This window comes from Pantherophis guttatus, chromosome 18 (assembly GCF_059756535.1).
Source record: "Pantherophis guttatus breed Tessera chromosome 18, ASM5975653v1, whole genome shotgun sequence".
Classification (NCBI taxonomy): Eukaryota; Metazoa; Chordata; class Lepidosauria; order Squamata; family Colubridae; genus Pantherophis; species Pantherophis guttatus.
This window is the reverse complement of record NC_142080.1, coordinates 4,207,109-4,228,815: the sequence shown is the minus strand read 5'-3', so window position 1 is coordinate 4,228,815 and position 21,707 is coordinate 4,207,109. Positions and strand designations below refer to the sequence as shown.

The window sequence follows — 21,707 nt, the reverse complement described above, 5'->3', positions numbered from 1 at the left end:
TCAGAAATGACAGGCCTCATCTCCATGGCAACGGGAGCCGGACCCCCCCCGGGAGGGCGGGGTTTGTATGCGCGCGCCTCCTTCCTCCCGCCCACGTTCCAGCCGCGGGCGCGCCGATTGGCCGAGCGCTGAAGCTGAGAGGGGGGGCGGGACCGGAAGCGGCGGCCGGGGTTGCCATGGGGGCGGCGGCGGCGGCGGGGAGCCGGGCCCGGTGCCGGTGCGGCGGGAAGGGGCGAGCCCGGCTGGACCCCTGCGGGGGGCTCTGCCTCCTCCTCACCTACCTGAGCGTGGGCTACGCCGATTACGTCATCCTGGAGCACATCCTGCTCCAGGCCGGCTTCCGGGACAGGTAAGCCCGCCCTTGGCCCTCTGCACATGCTCAGGAGGCGCCGGGTTTGGGGGGGGGGCTTCTTTCCCCCCGGGGTGGGATGGGGCTTCTCGGACTCTTTTTATGGGAGGGGAAGGCAATGATTAGGTGGGGTGGGGGGGGTGGGGGAAGGAGCCCTCTGCACGTGCTCAGGAGCTCAGGGACCTGGCAAGAATTTGCCCTCTGTATATGCTCAGGAGCTCAATGACCTAGGAGAAGAAAATGCTGTCTGCACATGTTCAGGAGCTCACTGACCTAGCAAGAATTTGCCTTCTGCACATGTTCAGGAGCTCAATGACCTAAGAAAAGAAAATGCTGTCTGCACATGTTCAGGAGCTCGGCGATCCAGAAGGAAGGAGCCTTCTGCACATGATCAGGAGCTCAGTGACCTAGGAGGAGAAAGATGCTGTCTGCACATGCTCAGGAGCTCGGAGATCCAGAAGGAAGGCCCCTTCTGCACTTGCTCAGGAGCTCACTGTCCTAGCAAGAAGGTGCCTTCTGCACATGCTCAGGAGCTCAGTGATCCAGAAGGAAGATGCCTTCTGCACATGCTCAGGAGCTCACTCACCTAGCAAGAAGGTGCCTTTTGCACATGATCAGAAGCTGAGTGACCTAGGAGGAGAAAATGCTGTCTGCAAATGTTCAGGAGCTCAATGACCTAGGAGGAGAAAAATGCTCTCTGCACGTGCTCAGGAGCTCAATGACCTAGGAGGAGAAAATGCTGTCTGCACATGTTCAGGAGCTCCGTTACTTAGCAGGAGAAAGGAGCTCTCTCCACGTGTCCAGGGGGGTTCGCTGATTTCGAAGGAAGATCCTCTCTGCATATGTTCAGGAGCTCAATGACCTAGGAGGAGAAAATGTTGCCTGCACATGCTCAGGAGCTCAGTGATCCAGAGGGAAGATGCCTTCTGCACATGTTCAGGAGCTCGGAGGACCAGAAGGAAGGCGCCTTCTGCACTTGCTCAGGAGCTCACTGACCTAGCTAGAAGGAGCCTTCTGCACACGCTCAGGAGCTCAGTGACCTAGGATGAGAAAGATGCTTTCTGCACATGCTCAGGAACTGGGTGATCCAGAAAGAAGATGCCGCCCGCACATGCTCAGGAGCTCACTGACCTAGCACGAAGATGCTCTCTGCACATGTTCAGGAGCCTGGTAACCTAGCAGGAGAAAGGAGCTCTCTCCACGTGTCCAGGGGGGTTTGCTGATTTCGGAGGAAGATCCTCTCTGCACGTGTTCAGGAGCTCGGTGATCCAGAAAGAAGCAGGTCAGGTGCCTTCTGCACCTGCTCACTGGCTCAAATCAGCCGGATGGGTCGAAAGTATCCCCGTTTCCAATCTGCAATCAGATCATGAGAGATGGGAGGATTATTTTAAAATATTGAACATCTGTTCAGAACAGAGGATGACCAGGTGGTGGCGCTAAACATCTTTGCAATATGTGCATAAACTTATAATATTCATTTTAATCGTTCTTCTCTTTTATTTCCAGCTTCTGGTGTCCTTTCCATGCCGTGGCTTTTAACCTCGTCCTTCTGATGCTCCTGATCTGTCACACCAGGGCTGTGTTTGCCGATCCAGGTGACCATATTTTGCAAAAAAAATTATTGCACCCAGGCAGTCATAACTCCAGTTGTTGTGCTGAGGTTGTGTGTTGTTTAGTTTTCCTGCTAACTGGCGAACCCAGTTCAAGTATTGCAAAATGTATTTGGTGGCCCATGAAACATTACTGGCTGGCTTGATCCCATCCTCTTAGTTTTTAATCGAATTTCGGTTTTAATTGGGTTGTTTTAAATTCGGGCCAATATTATTTAATGGTTTTTTTAAAATGTTTTTAAATTTTATATGCTATGTTTTATCCTGGCTGTACACCGCCCTGAGTCCCGCAGGAGAAGGGCGGTATAGAAATATAATAAAATAAATAAATAAATAAATTACAACAATTCGTTTAGCGACCGAAGTTACAACAGTCCCTGAAAAAAAGGGACTTAATAACCATTTTTCACATGGTCGTTGCAGCGTCCCCCAGGGTCATGGGGTCAAAATTCAGACGCTCGGCAACTGACTCGTATTTATGACGGTATCCTGGGTTCACGTGATCTCCTTTTGTGACCTGGGGGAAACCAGATTCACTTAACAACCCTGTGACGGACTTAACAACTGTAGTGATTCACTTGACAAGCGTGGCAAGGAAGGTTGTAAAACGGGGCAAAACTCAACGGTCTCACTTAGCGACAGAAAGTTGGGGACTCCATTGTGGTCGTAAGTCGAGGCCCAAAGCTAGCCAGTGGTGATTTTCCCTCCGGTCAGTAACTTAGGGCAATCTTTTCCAAACTCGAAACAACTTTAATATATGTGGACTTCGACTCCCAGAATTCCTCAGCCTGCTTGCAAACGCATTAAAGGCATGCTGGCTGGGGAATTCTGGGAGTTGAAGTCCACCCATCTTAACACTGCCGATGTTAAGATGTACTAAATAAATAAAATCCACATTGCAGTGTTTTGGGGGGGTTTTTTGCTGATCTTTCACTGCTCTCTCAGCGTTGAACTGGAGTCCTTGACTTTTAGGAACCGGATTTATTGTCGTTTCAACAATTTCAGTTTACGCATCTTTAGAAAGTGGGGTTTTTTAAAAAAAAAATCTGCAGTCTGAACAAGTACTTTTATTTTTCTATTTTTTAAAACACTTTTTGCTTTTTCTTTGATTTCTTTTCCTTTCTGCTTACTACTAAGAATGGAATGGAATGGAATGGAATAGAATAGAATAATGGAATCAACAAATAGAATAGAATAGAATAATGGAATGAAGGAATAGAATAGAAGAGAAGAGAATAGAATAGAATAGAACAGAACAGAACAGAACAGAACAGAACAGAACAGAACAGAATAGAATAATGGAATGGAATGGAATGGAATGGAATGGAATGGAATAGAACAGAACTGGAACAGAACAGAACAGAACAGAACAGAACAGAACAGAACAGAACAGAATAATGGAATGAAGGAATAGAATAGAATAGAATAATGGAATGGAATAGAATAGAATAGAATAGAATAGAATAGAATAGAATAGAATAGAATAGAATAATGGAATGAAGGAATAGAATAGAATAATGGAATGGAATAGAATAGAATAGAATAGAATAGAATAGAATAGAATGGAATGGAATGGAATGGAATGGAATGGAATGGAATGGAATGGAATAGAATAGAATTCTTTATTGGCCAAGTGTGATTGGACACACAAGGAATTTGTCTTTGGTGCATACGCTTTCAGTGTACGTAAAAGAAAAGATACGTTTGTCAAGAATCATAAGGTACAACACTTAGTGATAGTCATAGGGTACTAAGTAAGCAATCAAATCGTACTAGGAAACAACTAAAACAATACAAATCGTAAAGAGAACAAAGCAACAAGGTCCATTAGATTTAGTTTGGCTGCCAAGGTTGATTTATGGACATCTCCGCTTCTTTCTTTCTTTCTTTCTTTCAGGCGTGTGCCTTCGGATTTATTGTCCTTTCGGCAACTGGACTTCAGTTTGCTCATCTTTAGAAAATGGGGTGGAGCTGGTTTTTTTTTTTTTTTAATCTGCAGTCCGAACAAGCCGTCCGTTAGTTTTAGTCTGGCTGCTTCCCCCCCCCAACTCTCCCCCCCTCCCCCCGAGACTGATTTATGGAAATCTCCGCTTCTTCCCTTCGTGATCCCAAATCAAAATATTTATCAGGCCGAAATTCTTCAGCTGCGTCACTGCCAGGAGAACATCTTCGGTTGAGTAATTGTCCCGTCGTTAGGAATTTGTTCTGTTCCTTCTTTCTGGAGAGAGGCTTTTTTTGTGTGTGTGCAAATGACGAAGGGAAAGGGGGGGGAGAGATTATGAGTCTCTCTGTGCTCCCCTCCCCACTCCCTGCCAAAAGCTGGTTTGCTTTTTTCCGTTTGTTTGCTTCAAAGATGTCCTAATGGCCTCCTTGGATGGGATCTGAGATCGAGAACTAGCACCCTGGCCAAACAGATGCTCCCGAACAGGCCCGTGACGTAAAAGCCACCTATTTTTCCAAATATATATATATATTTGTCCTCCCCAAAAAGATGTTCTTGGATTTAGAAAAAGTTCAGCCCTTGCCTCTTCCAGGAAGCATTAGGGGGAAAAAAAGGAGTGTGGGAGGGGGATGTCATTGATGGAGACCCCTCCCCTGATATATCGACAGATCTGGCCCAAGCCCAGACAGATAGATAGTCATCTGGAAGATATTATTATTATTATTATTTTTTATTAGAGAAGGAAGAAGTCTTTTTTCCCCCCCAAAAAATAACGTTCCAATAACGGAGGGATTTGGAACGCGAAAGGGGTCGGTGTGAGGAAGAAAGGGATGTGCTAAGTGAGTTTTGCACAAGGATTTCGGGCAGCGATGGTGAACTTTTTCGGCACCCGAGGGCTCCAACTGGAACGGGCGCACGCACGCCAGAGCGCCAGAAACCCGAAGACTAGCTGGCCGGAGCACATGCACGTGCCGGAAGCCCAAAGATTTAAGTGGTATGCGTGTGCCGGCCAGCTGGTCTTTGGGTTTCCGGCGCTCCAACCAGCTGGTCTTTGGATTTCCGGTGCTCCAGCCAGCTGGTCTCTGGGTTTCCGGCGCTCCAGCCAGCTGGTCTCTGGGTTTCCGGCGCTCCAGCCAGCTGGTCTCTGGGTTTCCGGCACTCCAGCCAGCTGGTCTTTGGTTTTCCGGCGCTCCAGCCAGCTGGTCTCTGGGTTTCTGGTGCTCCTTCCAGCTGGTCTTTGGGTTTCCGGCGCTCCAGCCAGCTGGTCTCTGGGTTTCCGGCGCTCCAGCCAGCTGGTCTCTGGGTTTCCGGCGCTCCAGCCAGCTGGTCTCTGGGTTTCCGGCGCTCCAGCCAGCTGGTCTCTGGGTTTCCGGCGCTCCAGCCAGCTGGTCTTTGGTTTTCCGGCGCTCCAGCCAGCTGGTCTTTGGGTTTCTGGTGCTCCTTCCAGCTGGTCTTTGGGTTTCCGGCGCTCCAGCCAGCTGGTCTCTGGGTTTCTGGTGCTCCTTCCAGCTGGTCTCTGGGTTTCCGGCGCTCCAGCCAGCTGGTCTTTGGGTTTCCGGCGCTCCAGCCAGCTGGTCTTTGGGTTTCCGGCGCTCCAGCCGGAAGGTAGCAAGGCGAGGTGTACGTGCCCCAGTTTAAACTCGGTTTACCTAAGACTTGGAATTGTTTTTCAGGGGTGGTCCCGCTGCCGGACACCGCCCTCGATTTCTCCGATCTCAGGAGCAGCAACAGCAGCAACGCAGCGCATCAGAACAGCCGTGTGAGTTGTCAGATCAGCCGGTTTCTCTACCCACAAAGTCTTTATGGCCGGCCCTGTTGACAGCCATGAATCTTGGGTTGTAGGGGAGAGAGAGAAATGCACATTATTTCCTTTATTTTCCTTGATGGATATTTATTGTGTGCATCCACCTAGGATCTCCCAACCTTGACAGCTTTATGATAGGTGGACATCAACTCCCAGAATTCCCCAGCCAGCGGGGAATTCTGGGAGTTGAAGTCCCCAAGTCTTAAAATTGCCACGTTTTGAGACTCCCGACTTAAAACAAATTGGAGGAGTATTCCATACTGCAGGTCTTCCATCGTTTCATTCAGTATTCCCATTTTATTTTATTTTATTTTATTTTATTTTATTTTATTTTATTTTATATTTTATTTTATTTTATTTTATTATTATTTTTTATTGAAAAGTTTTACAAAAGAAAAATACAAAAAATTTCCCCCCCATGTTTCCCCCACCCTTTCCCCCCCTTCATCCCTCCCTCCCCCCTGACTTCCCAGAGCAAAATACAAGGAATTTCATTTAATCAAACATAAACTAGATTAATCTACTTATCCTCAAAGTACTGCCTCCCCCACTGAAACCTTAACTCCACTACAGATAACCAAATACTTCTAATACTGACATTCATTCATAAGCTATTTGATATTTTCTTGTCTGATACTTATTTTGAATATAATCAATCCCTCTTCTCCATTCCGATACGTATCTTTCTTGCGTATGGTCCTTATTGTATTGTATTGTATTGTATTGTATTGTATTGTATTGTATTGTATTGTATTGTATTGTATTGTATTGTATTGTATTGTATTTTACTGTATTGTATTGTATTGTATTGTATTATTTTATTTTATTTTATTTTATTTTATTTTATTTTATTTTATTTTATTTTATTTTATTTTATTTTATTTTATTTTATTTTATTTTATTATTATTATTATTTTAGAATAATGAGGACTGGACCGTTTGCAACCGGTGCGAAACCTACCGGCCTCCCCGGGCTCATCACTGCCAGATTTGTCACCGTTGCGTCCGTCGGATGGATCATCACTGCCCTTGGTGAGGTTCAGGATTGTGCAGCTTGGGTAGAGACAAGCCACCGTGGGCCCCGAGCTGCTTAGCCTGATGGGTTCTGTTGCACGGCTTGGTTTGGGGGGTTTTTCCCCTCTCACTTGTTTCATAAATGACAAGACTCAGCCAGGCTCCCGAGTCAGAAATAATTTTCCGTTTTCACGGAAAGTCCTCCACTTACAACCGTTAACGACCGTTTTTCACTCTTACGACCCTTGCGGCATCCTCCCCCTCCCCCCATCCCCAGTCACCCCTGATCCAAATTCAGACCTTTGAACAACTGACTCCTCTTTACGACGGTCAGTGTCCTGAGTTTGCCATCCCCTTTTGCGACCTTCCGACGAGCCGAGTCAACGGGGGAAGCCAGATTCCATTTAAACAACCAGGTTACTCGCTCATCCGCCGCTGCAGCGGTTCCCTTCACGGATGTGGCGAGAGAGGTCGCAAAACGGGAGCAAAACTCGCTTCGCAAATTCCTTGCCGAGCAACATAAATTTTTGGGGGGGGGGCCGTCGCGGTCGTACGTCGAGGACTTGCCCTTAAGTTGATTTCACGTGACTGTGGGTTTTCTTTTTTTTAAAATAAATATGTATATGTTTTCTGAGGTTTTCGCGGGTGTTTGTATGTAGGTCTTTGGTTATTCGGGTTTTCTCCCGCATAAAATTGGAGGTTTCTTGGCAACGTTTCGACGAAGTCTCATTCGTCATCAACCCCCCATCCAATCAGAGCACAGCCAAACCCCCAACCAATCAGAACACACCTCCGCCCAATCAGAACACAGCCAAGCTCCCACCCAATCAGTTCACACCCCCACTGGCAGTTAAAAGGAAGAAACAGCTGCGATCACACACATTGCTCCTAGAAGCACGAAGCCGAAGACACCAGCCTGAAGATGACGAATGAGACTTCGTCGAAACATTGCCAAGAAACCTCCAATTTTACGCGGGAGAAAACCCGAATAACCAAAGACCTACATATATATATATATGTTCTCTTTCTTCACAGGATCAACAACTGCGTGGGAGAACTTAATCAGAAATACTTCATCCAGTTCCTTTTCTACACAGGTATTGTTTTAAGAAGTGGTGGGATCCACCTGCTGGGATCCCAGGAAGGATCACGGGAAGGGAGTGAGAGAATCAGATCAGATACATATTTAACAGAGTCGGAAGGGACCTTGGTGGTCATCTAGTCCAGCCCCCCAGTCCCCGCCCAAGCCAGAGACCCTATACCATTTCTGACAGATGGCAGTCCAGTCTCTTCTTGGAAGCTTCCGGTGATGAAATTCCTACAACTGCTCCCCCATTGCCATCAAGGATAAGAGAAAGTACAGGTCGTCCTCCACTTACGACAATTCATTTAGCGACCGTTCAAAGTTACGACGGCCCTGCCAAAAAGCCACTCAACGGAGGCGAAGACGCCGAATGAGAAATTTTTGCTTTTGGGAAGGTGCACTTGCAGCCTTCGTCCACTAGAGGCTGCTCTGACCCCGCTTTTTTTCCCCCTTATTTATTTCCCTATCCTCCAAAACTTACCATTGGTTTACACTTCATAGTAAAGGGTAGTCTTCGACTTACGACCGGTCGAGGTTACGACGGCGGTGGAAAAAAAAAGGGACTTTCATATTTACGACTGTTGCACAGGCCTCGTGGTCATGTTGCTCGGAAGTTCTGACGCTCGGCAAGTGACTCTTATTTATGATGATCAGAGTGTCCCCGGGATCACGGGATCCCCTTTTGCGGCCTTCTGACGGGCAAGAGTCAGTGGGGAAGCCAGACAAATGGTTGTCCAATCTCATTAGATTAGATTAGATTAGATTAGATTAGATTAGATTAGATTAGATTAGATTAAGAGTTGGAAGGGACCTTGTAGGTCATGTAGTCCAACCCCCTGTCCAAACAGGAGACTACACCATTTCTGACAAACGGTAGTCCAATCTCTTCTTCCAACCCTCCAGTTGTTGAAGCCCCCACAACATCTGGAGGCAAACCGTTCCGCTGATCCCACCGATTTTTCCGACGAGGGTTAGAAAAACACCTCCTGAAACGTAAAATTGGAAATCCTCTCCCCACCCCACAACACACACACCCGCCAAAAGAACACCCCTGCAGGGGGAACCCCTTGTTTTTTTCCACTCGGTTGAGGGAACGGACGAGAAGGAGCCTGTAGGATTAACGAGGGATCCAGAGAGAGAAAGAATTGGCTTGGAGACTTCCTTCCCCCCCACTTCCCTCTTCAATTTTCCTTGGCGTCGACTGACCTAATTCTCCCGGCCACAGGCTTGGCGAGTCTCTATGCCATGGGGCTGGTTTTGGCCACCTGGGTGTGGCCCCTGGACAGGATCTCAGCCAGCAGAGCTGAAGGCTACGAAGGCGGCGTTGCCGGCACCCCGATCCAAATGTAAGTCCCCCTGCAGGCTTTCCTCCCCCACAAAAATATCTTTATTTTTTATTTCAACCCTCCGAAAAACGTTTCGTTGCAGAACTCTTGCGCTTTCCTTCCCTCGGCCCTTAAAAAGAAAGAAAGGGGGAAAAAAAAATAGAAGTACAGTCAAGAGAAATTTGCCATGTCACCCAGTCCTTGCCAAGAACAACTGGAAAGCCAGATTTTTGGCACCGATTCGGGGAAGGGAGGGGAAGATCGGCCAATTTGGCACCGACGGGGAAACGGACGATCTCTCGTTTGATGGGAGCAGAAGAAGAAAGGAGGGGGGGTATTGGAGGGTTTTGGGTTTCAATTTCTCTCTCATTCGAATTTGGGGGGTGGGTGGCGGGAAAGTGGACGAAACCGGACTTTGCTTTTTGGGGGCCGTTCAGGTCCCAAACTGCAGGCTGTCCTCCAATATTCTTACTATCGGTTGGCCCCGCATGCACACGCTCCCTTCACGCGCACTCCGCACATGCCTTCGGCCTTCCACGCATGCGCCCGGCCTCGAAAATGTGCCTAAATAGGACATAGATCAAGAGCCGGTGGGCGAGCCCACCTGCGATCTCTGCTATCGGTTCACTCGAACCGATACAAACCGGCTGAATACCATCTCTGATGCTCCCGGCCACGAAAATGTGCCTAAATAGGACATCATAAAGCTAGAGTGGGTGGGCGGGCCAACACTCAATCTCTGCTACCAATTCGCACGAACCGGCTGAATACCATCTCTGATGCTCCCGGCCTCAAAAATCTGCCTAAATAGGACATCATAGAGCCAGGGCCGATGGACAGGCCCACCCACGATTTCTGCAGTCGGTTCGCTCGAACCGGTACGAACTGGCTGAATACCATCTCTGATGCTCCCGGCCTCGAAAACGTGCCTAAATAGGACATCATAGAGCCAGGGCTGGTGGGTGGGCCAACCCGTGATCTCTGCCATCGGTTCGCACGAACCGGTATGAACCAGCTGAATACCACCTCTGCTGTCCTCGTTTAGCGAGCGAAGTTAGAACAGCGCTGAAAAAAAGGGGCTTAAGGCCGGGCCGGTCGACCGATCACCGATTTTCTGCTTTTCTGTCCCTCTTCCCCCCCACTCCCTATCCCAGTGCTCACCGGATCATCTTGCTGGTGGAGTCCATCATCTTCGGCCTCTTTGTCACCGTGATATTTTACGACCAGGTGAGGTTGTAACTCGGGGCAAGGGGCCTGGAGAAAGCCTCCAGAGGCCGTGGGCCCCTCTACTAGCCGGTGGGAGGACGTCATTGCCCGAGGTCACCTCAACCCTTTCCTCTACCTCCCACCCCCCCCCTCTGGTTTGCCTTGCAGGTGGTCTCCATCATCACCGACGAGACCCCCATCGAGCAGCTGCGCAACCGGTTTCAGAAAGAGGGTCACCGGGGAGGGAGCCACACACGCAAACCCAAAATAGCCCTCCTACGCGAGGTCTTCGGCCGAGGTGCATTGGTACTCCGGGACAGAGGTCCTTCCTTTCCATGGCTTTGCTTCCTCTTCCTCTTTCTCCTCCTCTTCTTCCGCCTCGTCCCCTTCTTCCTCCTTCTCTTCTCCTTTTCCCTCTTCTCCTTTTCTTCTTTCTCCTCCTCCTTTTCCTACACCTCCTCCTCTTCTTCTCCTTCTCCATCATTTTCTCCTTTTCCTCTTCTCCTCCCTCTCCTCTTCTCCTGCTTTTTCTCCTTTTCTTTTCCTCCTCCTCTTCTCCTTTTCTTCTTCTTCTACCTCTTTCTCCTCCACCTCTTCCTCCTCCTCTTCTCCTTTTCCTTCTCCTTTTTTTCTTTCTCCTCCTATTCTCCTCCTTTTCTTATTCCTACACCACCTCCTCCTCTTCTTCTCCTCTTCTGCTTTTTCTCCTTTTTTCCCTTCCTCCTCCTTCTCAGTCATCTTCTCCTTTTCTTCTTCTTCCTCCTCTTCTCCCCCTTTTCCTTTTCTCCTCCTCCTCCTCCTTTTCCTCCTCTTCTCCTGCTCCCTCATCTCCTGTTCCTCTCTCCTCCTCCACCTGCTCCTCTTCTTCTTCGCCTCTTCTGCTTTTTCTCCTTTTTTTCCCTCCTCTTCTCCTCCTTCTGTCATCTCCTTTTCTTCTTCCTCCTCTTCTCCTCCCCCTTTTCCTCTCCTCCTCCTCCTCCTCTTCTTTTCCACCTCCTCCTACACCTCCTCCTCCTTTTCTCCTTTTCCTCCTCTTCTCCTGCTCCCTCACCTCCTGTTCCTCTCCTCCTCCTCCTTCTCTTCTTTTCCTCCTCCTACACCACCTCCTCCTTTTCTCCATCTCCTCCTCCTCCTCCACCTGCTCCTCTTCTCCTCCGCCTCTCCTGCTCCTTCACTTTCTCCTCCTCCTCCTCCTCCTCTTCCTCTTCCTCTCTTACGCTTGGGTGTGGAGGGAGGTACAAAAACCGAGCCCCCACCCACCCCAAATCCCTCCTCCGCTCTTCTCCCACCCAGGTTTTGTCATCTGCTGGTTTTTCCCCTGCAACTTCACCACGCCGTCCACCAGCGGGCCGGCTTACAGCTACTTGCCCAACTACGACGTCTGAACGTCCTCTGGCCCGCCGTCCTTCTCTCTGCTCGCTTCTCTTTCTCTTTTTGTGGCGGGGGGAAAGAACCGAGGCATGCCCCCCCCCAATTCATCAGCTTCAGCAAAAGAAGACCACCCGGCGAGGTGACCCTAAGCTGGAACGGCTCGCTTCAAAAGCCGAAAGGGGCTCGGCGGATTGGCTGGCCTTCGAATCTCGGCACCGTCTTACCTCTTCCTTTGAACTCCTGAAGTGGTGGCATTCAGCCGGTTCGGGCGAATCGGTAGCAGCGACTGTCGGAGGCTCCATCCGCCCGGACGTCATCATGTCCTGCTTTTGACGCTCTGCACATGTGCGCTCGCTCGCATTTGCAAATGCAAACCAGTAGCGAAGGTAAGTGAGTACCACTCCTGAACTCCTGGCCCATGGTGCACTTCTTCGAACAGCCGTCCGTGCTTATAGCCGGCACGAGAGAGTTTTTGGACGAATAGCTTGGACCGCGAAACAGAAATGGGACGTGTGACTCGTAAACTCTTCCCGAGAGACCAGATCTCCCGACGTCCAAGAAACGAGAAATCCCTGGGGTGAAGCCGGAATCGTTTCTGTCATTGGTAGATCAGTCGAATACTCTTAATCCTGACCTTCCCTTACGAAGCCCGTTGGGCCCCCAGACAGGAGTTCAGCAGGTAGGGAAGGCCTAAAATTGACGTCCCTTTCGGCTTGCCCCACGCCCCCAGCTTGATTAAATACAGCTGCTCCTCCACTTATGACCACGGTGGGGAAACCAGCGGTGCTTTCCGTCGCTAAGCGAGGCGCTCGTTCGGCAACCCGCAGTTCGATTTGACGAACTTTTTTTTAAATTTTATTTTTTTTAAGACCATCGCTGCAGCTGTTAAGCGAATCGCACCATCCATAAGCAAATCTGGATTTCCCCACCCCCCTCCGACCGGTTTTTTCCCGGTCCTGTCGTAACTTCGAACAAATGGTTGTAAGCGAAGGACCTACCGTATTTAAATCAGGGAGCTTTGGATCTCCCGCTCTAGCATTTGCGGGAGGTACACCTCTATCCCCCTCCTTCCCGAAAACAGCCAGGTCAGTCCTGAAAAATAGGGACCACGCCTTCCCAAACACAAAAACACAGCGTCCCTCTTCGTTGTGAGTGTGATCCCTTTTTGCTTTGCAAGCCCCCACCCCCAACCCTTCCTCTCCAGCTCCTTTCAGGTCCTGGGTTCAGATCCTACTTACCTCTCCCGAGAGACCTGGTTAAAGAAACGTACATTTTTACCTACTCAGTTTGTCTCCCTGTTTCACGGCGATGAGCCGCGAAACACATTCACCACCCTATTTTTTTCACTGCTGGGGGGGTGGGCAGAGTGTCCCCCCTCGACCTCACCCTTCCTGGCAAAACAAGGCATAAGATTCCTTTTTTTACCCAGAATTTTCTCTCCTGCCTCTTCCAAACCTGTCCCCTGGCCCCCTGTTTACCTGTAAATAGACTTTATTTATTAACTTTATTTATTGAGGCTGCCTCATCGGCGGTTTTAAAAAAACAGACAAACGGGTAGCAGTTCCATCAGCAGATGGATGAACTTCCGGGAATGAACTTCACCGTCGCGGCTCAAATCGGGCGACGGCTGGCTCTTCCTTCCCTGTTTCGGATCCCTGGGGCTGATAGAAGCTGGGATCTGTTCTGGCTAGATCAGTATTTCTCATCCTTGGCCACTTTAAGATGGGTGGCGACTTCAACTCCCAGAATTCCCAAGCTAGCATGCTTTAAGATGGGTGGACTTCAACTCCCAGAATTCCCCAGTCAGAATGCTATAAGATGGGTGGACTTCAACTCCCAGAATTCCCAAACTAGCATGCTTTAAGATGGGTGGACTTCAACTCCCAGAACTCCTCAGTCAGAATGCTTTAAGATAGGTGGACTTCAACTCCCAGAATTCCCAAACTAGCATGCTTTAAGATAAGTGGACTTCAACTCCCAGAATTCCTCAGTTAGAATGCTTTATGATGGATGGACTTCAACTCCCAGAATTCCTCAGTCAGAATGCTTTATGATGGATGGACTTCAACTCCCAGAATTCCCCAGTCAGAATGCTTTATGATGGATGGACTTCAACTCCCAGAATTCCCCAGTCAGAATGCTTTATGATGGATGGACTTCAACTCCCAGAATTCCTCAGTCAGAATGCTTTATGATGGATGGACTTCAACTCCCAGAATTCCTCAGTCAGAATGCTTTATGATAGGATGGACTTTGACTCCCAGAATTCCTCAGTCAGAAAGCTTTAAGATAGGATGGACTTCAACTCCCAGAATTCTCCAGTCAGAATGCTTTATGATAGGATGGACTTCAACTCCCAGAATTCTCCAGTCAGAAAGCTTTAAGATAGGATGGACTTCAACTCCCAGAATTCTCCAGTCAGAATGCTTTAAGATAGGATGGACTTCAACTCCCAGAATTCTCCAGTCAGAATGCTTTATGATGGATGGACTTCAACTCCCAGAATTCCCCAGTCAGAATGCTTTATGATGGATGGACTTCAACTCCCAGAATTCCTCAGTTAGAATGCTTTATGATGGATGGACTTCAACTCCCAGAATTCCTCAGTCAGAATGCTTTATGATAGGATGGACTTCAACTCCCAGAATTCCTCAGTTAGAATGCTTTATGATGGATGGACTTCAACTCCCAGAATTCCCCAGTCAGAAAGCTTTAAGATGGATGGACTTCAACTCCCAGAATTCTCCAGTCAGAATGCTTTAAGATGGATGGACTTCAACTCCCAGAATTCCTCAGAATGCTTTAAGATGGGGGTGGGACTTCAATTCCCAGAATTCCCCAGCCAGTAAGCTTTAAGAAGACTCTAATTCCACGCAAATTTCACGACACCCCCTCTGAGTCGCATCCAGAACCACCATCCCGCGGGCGCAAATTTGCAAAACTGACAATTCATTAAAAAAAAAACCCGAAAACCCACCAACCCACCAAAAACGCGGACTTCGAATGTGCAAACTATACCTGCTTTTTACTCCTCCGAGTAAACACCTGAGATAAACATCAAGATATGTTCCGAGTTTAAGAATCTCGCCCTTCCTTTCCTTGAGAAACCTTATTTGCAGATTTTTTTTTAAAAAAAAAAAAATGGGCTGGAAGAGCTCAGATGGAAAAGATTTTGCAGCAAAGGGAGTTTGTTTATTTTTTTTAAAAGCAGGCTTATCCAATTTGTACGTTGCGAAAGCAGATCTAAACTTGCAGAAACATCTGTCGGAGGCAACAGCTGCATGGATAGATCGTGCTGGGGGTGCTTAGCGCATTGCGCAAACTTGCCCCGTGTTGTTACTTCCCGGTTTGGCATCTTGTGAAACCCAGAAAATGAATGAATTCAGCTATCGGGATCTCAAATTAACTCGGATGCTTCCGAAAAGAATTCAGTATACGGCTAATCCTCGACTTAAGATCCACAATTGAGCCTCCGATTCCTGTTTCGCTAAGCGAGAAACTTTTGTTAAGCGAGTTTTGCACCATTTTACGATTTCCCCCCCCTGCTGCCGTTGTTAAGCGAATCGCTGGCCGTTGTTAAGTTAGTCACATGGTCGTTAAGCGAATCTGCCTCGCTTACCGCCTGACCTCGGGACGCCGCCACCGTCCGTCGCCAAGCCTCCGAATTTTGATCCCGTGGCCGTGGGGACGCGGCAACCGTCATAAGCGTGAAAAATCATTTTCACATGCCGTTGTCATTTCAAACGGTCACTAAACGAACCGTTGTAAGTCGAGGACTATCTGTATTTGCCTCAGTGGCCCTTTTCACCCACCTCATCCGTTTGGACAATTGGAGAGGCCTTGCTGAACGTCGGTGCCTCACGTGTATTTTGGGGTGGTTAATTTGGGGACCCAAAAATGTATTTTCCCCCCCACAAAAAAATCAACTGGACTTTCTTGTTTTTTCCTTTGAAAACCTTTCGCTTCTCCTCCGAGGAGCTTCTTCGCTTCGTTTCTTGGATGCGGAGGCGAGATGTTTTCAAGGAAAAAAACAAGAAAATCCCGTTAAATGTATGGGAAGAAAACAAACAAACAAATGGATGATGGAGAATCTCCAAAGACACTGAATTTGGGAATGTTTTGCTCGTGGGAAAATCCAGGTGCATTTCTCCGAGTTCGCCGTTGGATGGGTGGAGCTGAACAGTACATACCTATAAACGTTTATCTCCGTCTCCGTGTCTCTTATCTTCGGCATCTCTGCGTGGGGAAGAGAAACTCAAGAAAAGCTAGAAATTTTTTGGCATAAATGACACCTGTTGTAACTATTGGGAGCGGAGGGGGGAGAGGACAGGAAAACTCTGATTTCTTGCAAGTAGATAACGTGGGAATGCATCGTCCGATCCTTCCCAGGTCTCGCTCCGCCGTCTTAAAAAGAGATCCGGCGGACTTTGGGATCCTGTCCGTGGGATGGAGGGCAATCCTGACTGAGCAGGAATCGAGCAAAAAAAGACAAATTTCCCAGAACCCATCGTGGTGGTGGTGGTGGTGGTGGGGTACCGCTGGCGCATTGTGGGAAAAGCCGAAATGGCGGGGCGTCAGCCGTCCCGCTTGGACTGAGGAAGGATCTGAAGAAGCCATAAAGCAGGCAGTAGATTTCCCCACCCTTCCCGGCTGCAGAGACCAGCTGTTGATCCCATCAACGTCGTCTTTTCCAAGCATCCTTCCTGGCCAACAGCTGTTTTTGTAACTGATCTCGGTTCCTTGAATGTCCCCCCCCCAAAAAAAAAACGAAATTCCAGATTGGGCTAGGCAGAAGATCCTCAAATGTCAAAGCTCCCCATTTTAGTAGGATTATGTGTCGCCTCTTTTTGTGGGTCTCTCTGCTTTCCTTATATCGGTGTTTCTTTTTTTATTTTATTTATTTTATTTTTGATTTATATGCCGCCCTTCTCCGGAGACTCAGGGCGGCTTACAATGCGTTAAGCAATAGCCTTCATCCTTTTGTATATTTTATACAAAGTCAGTTTATTGTCCCCACAAACCGGGTCCTCATTTTACCTACCTTAGAAAGGATGGAAGGCTGAGTCAACCTTGAGCCTTGGCGAGATTCGAACCTGCAGTAATTGCAGGCATTTGGTCTTAATAACCAGCTTAATAACAGGGTGCCTTAGACCACTGTACTACCAAGGCTCTTTGGTTTCTCAACACGGCTTTAAGAAGGCCGTGTTCACTTCAATCCCCCAGAATTCCCCAGCCAGCCTGCTTTTAAGATGTTTGGACTTCAACTCCCAGATTCCTCAGCAAGACTGCCTTAAGGTATGTGGACTTCAGCTCCCAGAATTCCCCAACCAACTGTCTTTTAAGTTGGGTGGATTTCAACTCCCAGATTGCCCAGCTAGCATCCTTTAAGGTGGGTGGACTACAACTCCCAGATTCCTTAGCAAGACTGCTTTAAGATGTGTGGACTTCACCTCCCAGAATTCCCCAGTCAGCCTTCTTTTAAGAAGGGTGGGACTCAAGTCCCAGAATTCCCAGTGTGTTAAGGTGTGTGGACTTCAACTTCCAGGATTCCCCAGACAGCACACTTTAAGATGGGTGGACTTCACCTCCCAGGATTCCTCAGGCAGCCTGCTTTAAGATGAGTGGACTTCAACTCCCAGAATTCCCAGTGTGTTAAGGTGTGTGGACTTCAACTCCCAGAATTTCCCACCCAGCCTTTTTTAAGATGAGTGGATTTCAACTCCTGGATTCCCCAGCCAGCATGCTTTAAGGTGGATGGACTACAACTCCCAGATTCCTCAGCAAGACTGCGTTAAGGTATGTGGACTTCAAACCCCAGAGTTCTCCAGTCAGCCTTCTTTAAGATGGGTGGGCCTCAAATCCCAGAATTCCCAGTGTGTTAAGATGGGTGGACTTCACCTCCCAGGATTCCTCAGCCAACCTGCTTTAAGATGAGTAGACTTCAAATCCCAGAATTCCTAGTGTGTTAAGGTGTGTGGACTTCCAGAATTCCCCAGTCAGCCTGCTTTAAGATTAATAGACTTCAAATCCCAGAATTCCCAGTGTGTTAAGATGGGTGGACTTCACCTCCCAGGATTCCTCAGGCAGCCTGCTTTAAGATTAATAGACTTCAAATCCCAGAATTCCTAGTGTGTTAAGGTGTGTGGACTTCCAGAATTTCCCAGCCAGCCTTCTTTAAGATTAATAGACTTCAAATCCCAGAATTCCCAGTGTGTTAAGGTGTGTGGACTTCCAGAATTCCCCAGCCAGCCTGCTTTAAGATTAATAGACTTCAAATCCCAGAATTCCCAGTGTGTTAAGGTGTGTGGACTTCCAGAATTCCCCAGCCAGCCTTCTTTAAGATTAATAGACTTCAAATCCCAGAATTCCCAGTGTGTTAAGGTGTGTGGACTTCCAGAATTCCCCAGCCAGCCTGCTTTAAGATTAATAGACTTCAAATCCCAGAATTCCCAGTGTGTTAAGGTGTGTGGACTTCCAGAATTCCCCAGCCAGCCTGCTTTAAGATTAATAGACTTCAAATCCCAGAATTCCCAGTGTGTTAAGGTGTGTGGACTTCCAGAATTCCCCAGCCAGCCTTCTTTAAGATTAATAGACTTCAAATCCCAGAATTCCCAGTGTGTTAAGGTGTGTGGACTTCCAGAATTCCCCAGCCAGCCTGCTTTAAGATTAATAGACTTCAAATCCCAGAATTCCCAGTGTGTTAAGGTGTGTGGACTTCCAGAATTCCCCAGCCAGCCTTCTTTAAGATTAATAGACTTCAAATCCCAGAATTCCCAGTGTGTTAAGGTGTGTGGACTTCCAGAATTCCCCAGCCAGCCTTCTTTAAGATGGGTGGGCCTCAAATCCCAGAATTCCCAGTGTGTTAAGATGTGTGGACTTCACCTCCCAGGATTCCTCAGGCAGCCTGCTTTAAAATGGGTGAACTTTAAATCTCAGAATTCCCAGTGTGTTAAGGTATATGGACTTCAACTCCCAGAATTCCCCAGCCAGCAGACCGACTGACTTTTCCGCCCCCTCCCCCCTGCCTCAACCTGGGTTTCATCCCCATAAAGAACCATGCAAGAACCAGGAGTGACTTTATAAATAGCCTTAAATAAATAAAACAGCTTTTTTATTGCTTTTCGGAAAACAAACCATTAATAAACCATAATTAATAATATTAACATAATGCTTATTAACCCAACGGATACCCAGGCCCCTGCTTCCTGGCCCCGGGGGACTCGCCTCGGAGTTCAGGAGAGACCTGGACTTCTGCTGTTGCCCGTTAAATTATAACTTAATTAAATTAACTTCGGTCGGTGATCCCTTTGGCCACAGGGGAGGGTTGGGTTGCATTGAAGGAGTTCCCTCTGGTTCTACAGAGGGTTTAAATAGATCCACCCCTCCAGGGGGAAATTTGGGGGAGATTCTCTAGGATGGGGGACCCCCATGAGAAGATCAAGCCAGGCTGAAGAGCGGTTCGCAAAAGAGAAGAACTTGGAAAGGCCTTAGGAGGAGCATAGGAAGAAGTTCAAGCTGATGCTTAGGTAGGACAACCTCCTACCTGAGAAATAGGTAGACAACATAAGGCAGGGTTAGCTGCCAAGGTTGACATGTGGACTTCCACCTCTTCTAATGTGAGCAAAGAAGGACGTTGGCCTGCAAAGCTGATTTCTCCCTTCGAGGTCATCTTCTCCAGATGTTCCATTACTTTGCTCCCCCACCCCAATTTGGAGATCCTTCAAGGGCCCAACCCTTTGGGTCAACGGTGCAAAAAAGGGTCTCTCGCCGTGGCTTCTGGAGCCATGTTCCTCAAGCTTGACCGTCTTGAAAAAAGGACGGACTTCCAACTCCTCAAAATTTCCCTGGAGGACGTCAACAAGGTAGACCCAGGATGGAGTTTCCGCCAAGCTGATCTCCAGGGTTGACTCCCGAGTCAACCAGGCCCAGCTGGTTATGAGACCCAGAAGAGGACACTTGAGTTGGCCGGGGAATTCTGGAAGGCGAAGTCTTGAAGCGAGATGACTTGAAGTTCAAGGGACCAAGGTTGAGAAACCAGATCTGGAAGCAAGGTAGGGTTGGAAGGACCTTAGCAGCGGAGATTGAAACCCTTGCTCCTCAAAAGGGATGGGATGGGATGAGGTAGGTTGTCCTACCCCAGGTCTGCAATTTCATCTTAAAAAGTTAGATGAAGGTTAGATTTAGACCTTGAAGAGATGGGTTCCTACCAACCAAAGACAGAAGAACATTCTTAGAAGCAGGAGAAGACATTAACCGAGGAGGAAGCTCTCCAAGAATGAGGTAGACACAGTAGATGGACATATCTTTCCTGGCTGTCCCAAGAAACCGGTGGGCATACAATACAGGCAGTCCTCAACTTATGACCATTTGTTTAACGACGGTTCCAAGTCCTAACATCAACTGAAGACGAAGTAACATATAACCAGTCCTCGCGCTTAATGAGGTGCAGTATCCCCATGGTCAAAATTTGGGCTTTTTTGGTAACCGGGATGTATTTTATGACGGTTGTGGCTGTGTGTGTGAGAGACGTGATCGCCATTTTTTGACCCTCCCACGAGCAAAATTCCAGGCGGGAAGCCGGATTCGCTTAACGACCGGGTTCACTAAAGAACTGGCAGGGATCAGCTTTAACCGCCGCGGCCGAAAAGACCGTAAAAATCGGATGTAAAATTTGTTGGACGTTGCCTAGGCGCGCAGGTGGCACGGTCGTAAGTCGAGGACTACCGAGCGAAGGAACTGCGAGGCCGCCTGCTTGAGTCTCAAAAGGGGGCGTGGCCGATCGCCTATCTTCCCCCCTTCCCCGACTCCTCTTTGCTTCCCCCAAAAAAGAACACAATAAATAGATGAAATAATAAATATACTACAGGTACGGCCGGACGCGAACCCAAGTCCAGCCGTGGTACATGAGACCACGCTCGGTCTCCGTTTACTTCGGCTTCTCCATATTTCTGTTCCCACCGAGTCCCTTTATTTTCCTTCTTTTAGGTTTTTCCCAAAAGATTTTTCTCGTTCGTCTTTTCCGTCCGTTCTTTCCACGTTCTTCTCCCCGCAAATCTCCCCGGAGAGAATGAATTCAACCTAACAAACCAGTGCTAAATTTAACCCCGCCGTGGCCATTCCTGGCTGCTTCGTTGCCTTTCCTCCCCTCTCCCTAGTCCCAGATCTGGCTTCTGCTTCGCTTAACGTCCAAGCACATTGTCCGTGGCAAGCCGAGAAACAGAAAAGACCCCTCCCCAATACCAGCCTTTGCCGAACAATTCGAGTCTTTCTGCCCCGGGTCCCTCACAACGGGGGATCCTCTTTGCAAAGACAGGCAAGGGGGGAACCTCTCCCCGGGAGCTCCCGGCCTTCTCCAAAGTGGGGATGGGGGGGACGGGAAGAGTTTGAGACCCCTGCCCCACATCCTCGTGTCAAGAGGCCCTATTTACGTCCTCGCCGACTCTGTAGCACCTCCAAAATTCGGGCTTTCTGCTTCAGCCACTGGTTGGAGAGGCGTTTCGAAGGCTTGGGGACGAAGAAGGTGTATTTCAGACGAGGGGTCTTCTGATCGGACACCACCAACGCTTGCACGGTGAGCGGCTCTTTCAACGGTCCCGGGCCGGTGATCATCTCCATGGGTTTGGTGGCCCCGGTGTAGCGCAAAGTGACGCCGCCCCGAAGTTGGATGTCCTGTTCGGAGGGGATCAAGACGTAATTGCCGTTCAGGGCGTACGAGCCGTCCTGCCGGCGGAGGGCCAGGTAGATGCCGTCGCTGGACGTGGCCGAGCTGCTGATCTGACGGATCAGGATGCTGGTGGCTCCGGCAGGGATGGTGACCACGTCGTTGTAGCCGTACCTGCGGGTTGGAGAAATAAGATGTAGGAAGGTGAAAGGCTGAGCTTGAAAGGGACGGGGGATTGAGTAAGATGTCTATTGCTTTATAAGTCGCTCAAGATGGTGGACATACCTATAATATATCCCTTCCTCCTCCTGTTTTCCCCAGAACAACAACCCTGCGGGTTG

The 21,707-nt window shown here is 48.6% G+C and overlaps 2 protein-coding genes across 3 annotated transcripts in view; one reads left to right on the top strand and one right to left on the bottom strand.

Moving 5' to 3' along the window:
* The first annotated feature begins 150 nt into the window (after nucleotides 1-150).
* LOC117659995 (palmitoyltransferase ZDHHC3-like) lies at nucleotides 151-18,822 on the top strand. 2 transcript variants are annotated; one of them, XR_015730421.1, is made up of 10 exons: nucleotides 164-349; nucleotides 1,856-1,944; nucleotides 5,575-5,660; nucleotides 6,625-6,737; nucleotides 7,755-7,816; nucleotides 9,029-9,149; nucleotides 10,283-10,355; nucleotides 10,503-10,632; nucleotides 11,628-12,091; nucleotides 16,929-18,822. XR_015730421.1 is itself a non-coding variant. In XM_034408045.3 (9 exons), the coding sequence occupies exons 1-9, from the start codon at nucleotides 177-179 to the stop codon at nucleotides 11,717-11,719; spliced, it is 939 nt and encodes a 312-aa protein (XP_034263936.1). In that variant the 5' UTR covers nucleotides 151-176; the 3' UTR covers nucleotides 11,720-15,916. The 2 variants fall into 2 exon arrangements, 1 of the variants encoding a protein (XP_034263936.1); XM_034408045.3 differs by lacking the exon at nucleotides 16,929-18,822 and having other exon boundaries at nucleotides 151-349; nucleotides 11,628-15,916.
* Nucleotides 18,800-21,707, bottom strand: part of ADAMTS4 (ADAM metallopeptidase with thrombospondin type 1 motif 4) — a 17,523-nt gene continuing 14,615 nt past the window's right edge. Inside the window, exon 9 of the mRNA XM_034408044.3 lies at nucleotides 18,800-21,540. Coding sequence (XP_034263935.2) covers nucleotides 21,126-21,540 — 415 coding nt within the window. The 3' untranslated portion in view covers nucleotides 18,800-21,125. The remainder of the gene's footprint in view (nucleotides 21,541-21,707) is intronic.